General features: G+C 48.0%; 2 protein-coding genes across 2 annotated transcripts; both read right to left on the reverse strand.

Annotated features, from left to right (window-relative positions):
* Positions 1-366: 366 nt before the first annotated feature.
* On the reverse strand, positions 367-1,770 carry LOC103820495 (DNA/RNA-binding protein KIN17-like). The gene has a single exon (XM_050988023.1). It carries the CDS (start codon positions 1,525-1,527, stop codon positions 367-369), a length of 1,161 nt encoding a protein of 386 aa, XP_050843980.1. The 5' UTR covers positions 1,528-1,770.
* A 4,161-nt stretch (positions 1,771-5,931) lies between these two features.
* On the reverse strand, positions 5,932-7,275 carry LOC103820496 (peptidyl-prolyl cis-trans isomerase-like 4). Its single transcript, XM_050969931.1, has one exon. It carries the CDS (start codon positions 7,273-7,275, stop codon positions 5,932-5,934), a length of 1,344 nt encoding a protein of 447 aa, XP_050825888.1.
* Positions 7,276-10,092: the final 2,817 nt, after the last annotated feature.

Raw genomic sequence — 10,092 nt, forward strand, 5'->3', positions numbered from 1 at the left:
TGCTATTTATTAGATGAAGGCACACCAAGGAAAAGCAAGAAACAAAAATGCAGAGTCCATCAATCCAAACCAAAATGAACTAAAATCTATTTACATGCAGGTAGGGTTTGTGGGGGGTGTGACAAGAGGAGAAAGGGGTAAGGATAAAAAGGAGTCTGACCTAAAGGTTCAATAACACTTTGCACCACTTAAACTTAACAGCACCTCAAACTTAACAGCATTTAGCTTAACTTTTAACTTAAATGTAACAATTTAGCAAAGGACTCATTTAGGATTTACTGTACCACAGAGTCTTGTGTCTGCCTGAAAGATGTCAGGGAGAAGGTTTTGAGAGCTCAAATGTTCTCTGATGCATGATTTAGCACCTCAGGCGAGTTTGGAAACGTCTTCATACAGGATATCTTCCACTCTGCGCCCTTTAAAAGGTCCTGAGTTGATGGTTATTGTCACTGAAAACCTCTTCTCGTTGATGGACTCCAAAATGCCTTCATTTCCCCTGTACCCACCATTTAATACCAGGACTTTCTTGCCTGGTGCTGGTATTACAGTTTCTAGATGTGTCTGATCAAGCTTCAGTTTGTCCCCAGAGTCAATCACCCTCACAATTGCTGTGTATTTGTCGATCACTTCCTTAACTACTGCCTTCCTCTTGTGGTACTTCTCTTCAAGCTTTTTTGTCACAATCCTTACAATGATGTCAGGCTGTAGCCAGTAGTCATTTCGAGATGTTCTTCTCTTCTCCTCTTCAAGCTCCATGATCTCATCAAGTGCAGATTTCTTCTTTTTCTTTTTGGGCTGACCAGAGCAATGAGCTGCTCCTGATCTTTTAACTGCACCCTCCACCATCTTCAGTGCAAGGACACTTGTTTTGGAAGATGCTGCACCTGAAGTGCTTGCTCCTCTGTTTAATTTAAATGTAACTTTTTCTTCTTTGTTTTCTCTGTTCAATTCAGTATAGACTGGCATTTCCAGTTCTCTTCCCTCCAAACCTCTCCTAACTTGTTGTTCAATTAATTTAGCAGCTCTTTCTTCATCGTCCAGGTCCTGTTTCTTCTTCCTCTCTTGTTCCTGCTGCCTGCGAATGGTCTCGGGGTCCCTGTCAATGTACTGGATGTACCAGCCCTTGGGGGTCTCATCAACCCTGCAAAGCCCCTCTCTGCCCAGCCACTTGGTGAAGTCACTCAGGGTCTCCCACCGGGTGGCATTCATGTGGACGTGCCCCCGATGGCTGACGTACTCATTGTACACCACGTTATTGTGCACCCTCCTGGTCCCAAACCGCCTCCTCAGCAATTCCAGGAAATCCCTTCGGAACTCCTCAGAGAAGTAATCCATGAATTGCTGAGGGTTCTCAGCAGCCAGCAGCAGCTGCCTCTGGTGGGACTGGGACATGCAGTGACACTTGAAGCCGTTCTCGTCGCGGCACTGCTTCTGGCACATCTGGCAGTACCAGCGCAGCTTCTGCAGCCCCTTGCTCTTGATGCGGGTGGAGATGGCCTTGGGGCTGAGGAAATCTGACTTCCCCATGGCACCAGTCCTTTCCTGATCCTGCTCCCAACCCTGGGCCTGTCTGGATTACTCAATAATGATTTACCTACAGCCCAGTCTCACTTCAGAATATTGAAGTGCCTAAGAATGCTGGAACCACAACTGCAGGAAAAACAAAAAACCCTCTGTGCTGGTTTGAAATCAAACCAGTAGGAGATCCCAAGTCAGAACTACAATTTAACAGGAAAATTAAAACAAAATGCAGTAGTACAGAAAGACTGACAGAGTCAGAATACAACCTGGCACGCTGTGGGTCAGGGTGGTGGCAGGAGTCCCGTTCAGTGGTGGCTCAGCCCTCCTGCAGTGCCAGCTGTGGTTCTGGTGGAGCAGGGATCCTGTAGAAAGGTGGAGATTCACTCTGGAAGTCCAGTGGTGCTGTAGATGGGCCTGGTCTTCCTCTGGAAATTCAGCAGAGAAGAAAGCTGCTCCTCTGGGAATCCAGTGGAAAAGGCTGCCCCTGGAGCTCCACAGCTCAGGTTATATCCAGTTTGGAATGCTGGGCTCCTCCCTCTGGGTGGAGCATCTCACAATGGGATTGATGGAATTTGATAAGCCATGCAGGGAGGCTCAATGGCCCATTAGCAGCAGATAACCCCCCAGAGGGAGGATGAGTTATAGAAGAGATAAAGAACACTGCCCCACCCGGTTTTCACAGATGGTAACAGCACACATGCTTTTGGCACCCTTCAACAACATTTTTTAAGGTAGAGAGTCAAGGCATCATTTTATCATCTGGCCAGCATGTTGTTCTGGCCAGGATGTACCACAGAAAGCATCTCATCCACACACATAGCCCAGGTGTGCAGAGAGAATCAATCCATCACACACTGCTTTTACGAGATTTTTCAGATGTTTTATATAGTCAAAAGTCATAGAAATTAATTCAGTCACCATTCTTTGGTCCCAGGTTGCAAAGTTCTTATATTCGGTGTCCTATTGGATCTGGATTTCTTTGCTTCTGATGTTAATTAGATTTTCATTTTTTGATTTTCTTATCAGGCTTTTCAGGAGGTGTCTCCAGCTGTGCCAGAGGCGAGTCTGGGGTAGCTGTTCCTAAATGGCTGCTGATGTTCTGTCGATGGCCTTTATCTCTTTGGGGTATTCCCAGTCTGCTGATTTGCTAGGTTCAGCCTCACATGGATAAACAGTGCCCTGGAAAGAAGCTTCAATTCTCTTCCCCCAGGGCAAAGGTGAACAACCCTGGCTGAAGTTATATAAAACAATTTTAAACTGAGATATTTTCCAGCAGGAGAACCTATCATTGCCTCACCTGGGGGCTTGTTTACAAACTAGGCTAGCCAAACAGGGCTTCTGTTATGGCCAAATTTACCTGTGCAGCTTCTTCAGAGCAGCTGTGGCTGTGACAGGCATTTCTCCCACACTTACTGTGGCATAGGCACACTTGCATGCACACAGACATAAAGAGTCTGTACAAGGTACCTGCAAATAATTCCCCTCAAAGGCAGTGAAATACTCACCTCAGATGCCTTGGCATCCTCTCCACAAGCCAAAGGTTGAGCCTTTAGGAGTGGGGGTCTCAGCCAAGGATTCATCGTTGTTCAGGAATTCTCTGAGTGAAGTCAACTTGAGAGTTCACTCGCTGGGAGGCCCCACTCGGAGGGAGGTTGGTGGTCACAACCTCTGCAGTCCAGAAGGGCTCAAAAGGTCCCATTTTGGATCACTGTTTAGAGGACAACAAGACAGTGGACATATACGCGTGCATATGTCACAGCTGAGACAGCCACAACACACAGAGTGTCACTTTCAGAAGGTTCAACCCACTCAGAGTAACATCATCCCACCTCAGAAGGTTCAACCCACACACAGTAACACCATCCCACCTCAGAAGGTTCAACCCACACAGAGTAACACCATCCCACCTCAGAAGGTTCAACCCACACACAGTAACACCATCCCACCTCAGAAGGTTCAACCCACTCACAGTAACACCATCCCACCTCAGAAGGTTCAACCCACACACAGTAACACCATCCCACCTCAGAAGGTTCAACCCACAAGAGTAACACCATCCCACCTCAGAAGGTTCAACCCACACACAGTAACACCATCCCACCTCAGAAGGTTCAACCCACACACAGTAACACCATCCCACCTCAGAAGGCTTCAAGCACCTGCCTTTCTTGTTCTTTAGCCCAACCTTTTATACCCCTCATGTTTGTGCATTGCACCTGTGTGCCCTCTGTTCCCTTCGGTGGCTGGTCAGTGCACCTGGGCACAACTGTATCTTGTACATGTATTTTAGTTATGCCTAGATACACTTTATATTTACTTTTTTTTTTAATAGAAAAATTGCTTAAGGCAATTTACCCTTGTTCTGTCAGTACATGCCCTGACAAAAAATCCTTCTCCAGCCTCCTTGTTGGTTCCCTTAACGCACTGGAAGGCTGCTGCAAGCTCTCCCCAGAGCACCCCCAACTCTCTCAGCCTGTCTGTGTCACCTGTATGGAGACAGGGCCACCTCGCCAGAGCAAGGTCTGACCCACCCCCTACCACACATTCCAAGCTCCCAAGATGTCTCAAAAGAGATCACCTTTCCCAGTCCCTGACACAGGTAATTCCAGCCTGAAATCTCTCTCCATGTGATTGAATGGGGCTTATTGTCCCACCAGTTCACCTGGAAACCAGCATATCTTTGGCACCCAGTGTGGGGCCAGAGAGAGAAGCTGGAATTAGAATTTTTTCTAAAGCATTTGTGAATTGGGGTACAGAAAGTCCCTGATCATCACGATGCCTGATGTATTCACATGGATGCTGTACTTCACTCTGTATCCATTTCCACACACAGGGAACTATTTGCTCATTGTGATGGCCTTTTTAAGGCCACAGAGAGGAATCAAAATTGCTTTGTTACTATGCTGTGTTTATTGCATGATAACTTCAGAGGCAATGGATTTCATTTGGAATATACATTCAGTCCTGTTTGCCTGTGCTGACCAGCTCTCACCTCTGCCAGGTCTGGAATAAGCACTTCTGTCACAAATTTCTCTCTTTGTACTTATCTCAGGTTCCCACTGTGGTTCATCCTATGGCAAGTTCCTTCCACTGGGATCTTGACAGTGTTTGGGACAGCCAACTGTGCTCTCTAAGTCCTCACAGACCTCTGGAGATCCCTTCCAACCTCAGCCATTCTGTGACTTTGGGAATATCCCTTTGGTCAGTTAGGGTCAGCTGTCCTGGATGTGTTTCCCACCAACCTCTTCCCCACCCCCTGTTCATTCTGGCCTTTGGAGGGAAATTATTCACATTGAAGCAGCTCCCTTTGGCTTGGAGCCAAGGCCACCACACTCTCTCTGCTGTGCTTATCTGAGCAGAAGGGACCCCTTGTCCTCCTTCCCTCTGCCAATGCTGTAAGGGGAGAGAGAATAACCCCTGGGTCCTGGCCCATGGCATGGATCATGCTGCTGCAAAAACTACCCATCCTGGCTGGAAGCAGGGCAGATGGACCATCTGCAGCCTCTCTGGGTAACCTGTTCCAGGGTTTCACCACCCTCAGTCTAAAAAACATCTTCCTTGTATCTAAGTCTGTGTGTACACACCACAGAGGCCCAACAGCCCTTAGAGAAGGTGTCCACAGAAACAGGTACACATTTAAGGAGACCAAGGAATGGACTCAGACCTGCAGTGATGCTGAGACATTTATTGAGAGAAACCAGACATTTTTGTACACTTATTCAAGACAGGGTATTTCTGATATGGTGTTTAAGGGACCTGTCACACACTGCCAGGTCAGCAACATGCTTTCTGTATCTGCTTATGTGGGGTGATCACACATTGTTCAGGGTCTGGAAGCTTCCAGCAGGACCCTCTCCAGAGGGGGAGAGGATCCTCCCCACTCACAGGGAGGATCTGCAGAACCTTTCCCAGGAAAGGTTTCCAACTTTACTCCAAAAGTGGGTCCAGCTTTTATAAGACAAAATCAGCAAGTCAAAGTGACTTGGGTACATTTTTAGTACAATCCCCTGGGTCTGATGGCATAATTCCCAACCAGCCAGGGCCAGGCCTTAGCCTTGACTGGGAGCTTTCCCTAAATACCTACAAGCAAACCTTTATTAATATCAGCGAGGAACATGACTTCACAAGAGCTATTCTTCCCCATGAACAGGGGACAGATCAAAACACACTGCAACTGGTAACAACACACATCTCCTTGCCATGAATAGAGACAGTGATTTAACAGACAGAACCTTAGGAAACAACTTAAAATTACAAGAGAAAGTTTCTGCCTGCAGACTGAGACTTGGCCACTGCAGCTCAGTTCAGGGTTTGGGTTTTTTTTGTTTTTTTTTTTTTTTTTTGGGTTTTTTGGGGTTTTTTTAAGAAAAAAGTTAAATTTATCATTTTAGCTCCCCTCTGCTTTTTCCTTCATCTGTACTTGTCTTTTTGTCTACTGTAAGAGTAATCTCTCTCCTTGTAACGGCTGTGGCTCCAATGCCTGTCTCTCTTCTCACCCTTGCTCCTCTCCCTGCAGCGTTCTTCATGCTTTTGGTCAGACTCCTTAAATTTTTTGGTCCTCTTATCATCATCTTCAGAGTGGTGGTGCTTTTTCTTCTTCTGTTTTTTAGCCAGGTGTGACAGACTTGTGTGAGACTCCTCTCTATCCTCATCCAGCACAAGGTCATACTTGGCATCTCGCTTTGGTTTTACTTTCTCTTTCAGAGCAAATCTCAAAGGTTTGTCACATTCCTTCTCGTAGCCCTTGAAATCTTCCTTGGTACAGTGCCCACCTTTTCCCTTCCATTTCACCTTTGCAACAGACTGGCTAAAATCCACGTGTATCCGTCTGTCATCAATCAGCACATTGTCCATTTTGAAGTAGGCTTTCTCACAGTCTTCCTCCTTTTCAAACTCAATGAAAGCATAACAAAGAGATTCACCAGTCTTCCAGTCTCGGATCACTTCACAGCTTTTAATGGGACCAAATCGTGAAAATATTATCTCCAGGTCCTCCCCTGTGGTCACAGGATTCAGCTTACAAACAAACAGCACATTTTCTGGTGGCTTGATGTCTGCATCTGGTAAGTCTCCCACCATTTCCAGAAGAATAGCACGAGTTTTTGCTTCTTTTTCAGCCTGGATTTCTTCTATTTCATCTGCAGGCCGTCCTTTCATGTCATCAATTTCTTCATCTGCTCCTATTCTGCCACTGTCGAGCTGTCCCTTTGTAGGTTCTGGTGAGCAACCAGGAACACACAGGCCAGGTGGATCATCAAAGGGATCATCTAAAATTACTGCATGGTTTATCCTGATATCCTGATATGGGATAAAATCCTTATCTACAAAGGTTTCATTGATTGTCTTCAATATATCCAGGCCTTCTGTCACTTCTCCAAACACTGTATGCACACCATCCAGGTAATCCAGGTTTTCCCCTGTGGTAATGAGGAACTGTGATCCATGCTGATCACTTCCATTGTTCACCATTGACACAGTTCCCTTCTTCTTGTGCCTGATTCTGGGCACCTTTTCTGCCTCAAAATATCTGGCTTGGTCACCATACAGCTGACGAAATATGGATTCCCCTCCACGGCCAGTCCCCGTGGGGTCTCCAGTTTGTATAATGAAATCCTGCTGGACATGATGAATAAGACAATAGTTGTAGTACTTGACCTTGCAGAGCTTCAGGAAATTCAGGCACGCCTGGGGCCGCTCCTCCGTGTACAGGTCGATGACCAGGTCACCCGCCGTGGTCTCCAGCAGCACTGCCATGCTCTCAGGAAGAGATGGGAGAACAGGAATAACAGGTCTTTCCTGGGAAAATTGAAATAAAATGCAGCAGTGCAAAAAGCACTGACAGAGTCAGAATACAACCTGGCACTCTGGGTCAGGGTGGTGGCTGCAGTCCAGTTAAATGGTGGCTGCAGCCCTCCTGCAGTGCCAGCTGTGGTTCTGTCCTGGAGAAGGGTGGAACTTTACCCTGGAGCTGTAGATGGGCCTGGTATTCCTCTGGGAATCCAGTGGAAAAGGCTGCTTGGGGTGCTCCACAGCTCAGGTTATATCCAGTTTGGAATGCTGGGCTCCTCCCCCTGGGCGGAGCATCTCACAATGGGATTGATGGAATTTTATCGGCTGTGCAGGGAGGCTCAATGGCCCATTGACAGGAGATAACCCCCTGGAGGGAGTTATCAGGGAGGAGTCCAGGAAGAGATAAAGAACACTGCCCCACCCAGTTTTAACAGAAGGTAACAGCATACATGCTTTGGGTTACATCTTGAATTGCAACCTAAGAAAAACAATTTTTCAACTAAAGACATTTTATATAACAGGCTGTTCCAGTTTTATATACTGGTGAGACTAAACACACACAACCTATTCCTATTCACACATAGACACAGAGGCACCTGAGAAACAAACTCACAGTATACCCTGCAGTACTCAAACATGCAATTCCTTTTTTTTTTTCTCTTTTACCCACAGTTGAGACTTAAACAGCACAGAGGGACTGAATCCCACGAGGCAAGAGCTGCAGAATTGGCTTCAGGACTCAGAGCTGCCAGTTCTGGCAGGTCCACACAAACCACGCAAAAAGGCACAAGGGGGGACTTCAACCCCACAAAACCACAGCGTCAAAATTCAGTATTCACCCAGGCAATTACAAGATTTGGTATAGCCCTTATGACAAATCAAATTTAGAAGGAACCCTAATCCCCACACCAAAACCCTTGTTCCAGCTTTTGCGACTAAAACCAAACGGCTGTGTGACCAAAGACTTGAGAATTCACCATTGCATTTTATGTGGATGTGACAGCCTGGGCAGAGAGAGAGAAAACTAGGGAAGTTTTCCTGCTGGTGACTCCTGTCTTTTTTTGTCAGGGAGCAGGGGGACAGCCTTGTACTGCCCCAAAAGCCACTTGGCCCTGATGGCCAGCCTCACCTTCTCCTCCCCTGCACTCCGGGGACCGACTCTCTCACAGCCAGCAGGAGCTGCAGTTCCTGACTCAAGATCCCCCCCAACACCGTGGGTGAGAGCAGAGCCATCCCCACCATCAGCAGTTGTCACAGCCACGCTGGCCACTCCATCAGCTCCCGTGTCCTCAGCCCCAGAGCCTGCACAGATGTACCAGCCTTGCCCATCCTCAGCACCTGCCCACAGGTGTTTGGTCCAGCCAACGTCACAGCCCCCGCCAGCTGCCCCCTCCTGCTCCTCTAAAGCTGTCTCAAATTCAGGACACGCTGTCAGGCACAATTGGATTGGCTGGGAGGTGGCCCTAGGTTTGCAACATAAAGTTGAAGAGTATGGCCTTGGCTCCATGCAGGTTTTGCAGGCTCTCAGAGTGCTAAACTCAGGCCTGCTTTTTCCATCTGATATTAGATATATAGCTCTGGCACTGTTCCAGCCCGTGCTATTTGATGTTTTTTTGAAGTACTGGAGGGAGGCTGCTGAAAGGGCTGCGGCAGGCAACAGGCTTTTGCCTCAGGGAGATCCTAGGTTTCAGGTGGGGGTGGACGTTCTCCTCGGAGAACAAGCCTCTTCCAAACCTGATTTTGAGGCTACCCGGGACTCTGCAGTTCTTGAGCAGAGCCAAAGGGTAGGATTTCGTGCATTATTGAGAACTATTGAATTGGCCTCCCCCGGGCAACCGTTCGCGACAATAACTCAGGGAGAAGATGAACCTTTTCTGGCATTTGTCCAGAAGCTTGCTGATGCCCTTGAGAAGCAGGTTGAGGATGATGCTGTCAGGCAGAATCTATGCAAGCTGTTACCCCAGTGCAACGCCAACAGGGAGTGCCAGATGATCATAGCTACTCTTCCAGGCAGCCGGTCACTCGTGGACATGGTCACTGCATGTGCCAGGGCAGATCCTGTAGGACACACAGTGCCAGCTCTGACGGCTCCCTTACAGCCAGGCCAGGTCCCCACAGGGGGTGGACAACAGAAGAGAAAAAACAAGGGCAAGAGAAGGCAAGGAACGTGCAAACCAACACGGCCAGGTGCCTCCTTGTGCACTAGATGCCTGAGGGCAGGTCATTTTGCTGAGCAGTGCACAGCTGAATTTCATAGCAATGGCCAGCCTTTGGCAGGCCTGGGAATGGGACAGTGAGCACAGGGGAATTGTGCCCTGACACAAGTGATTCCTCAGGGCATGGCACTGTTTCAGACCTGCCCAGCCAGCTCAGAGGCATCACCCAGGGCTCCACCAGTGCAGATGTATGAACTGCCAACACAGTTATCTTAGAATCCTGTAATGAATATAAGGTTACTTTGGACATGTTCGGACCTTTGGGACAAGGACTGGCCATGCTGCTTGTGGGAAAATCAAGTATCACCAACCAAGGAATCTTTGTTCATCCAGGAGTTATTGACTCTGATTTTCAGGTCAAATTTGTGCCATGGCTTCCACACACCTCCCCCGTCACTACTCCAGCAGGGACTCGGATTGCTCAGCTTGGGCCTTTTCAGTCGTGTGTCCCCAGGAGTGGCCAGCAGACTCGTGGGAATGGTGGCTTTGAATCCACGGGACTGCCACAAGTCTCCTGGTCTGCAGACTGGAGTATGATGGGCACCTGCGAGGTGTGTCCACCCTG

Source organism: Serinus canaria, chromosome 1A (genome assembly GCF_022539315.1).
Source record: "Serinus canaria isolate serCan28SL12 chromosome 1A, serCan2020, whole genome shotgun sequence".
NCBI lineage: Eukaryota > Metazoa > Chordata > Aves > Passeriformes > Fringillidae > Serinus > Serinus canaria.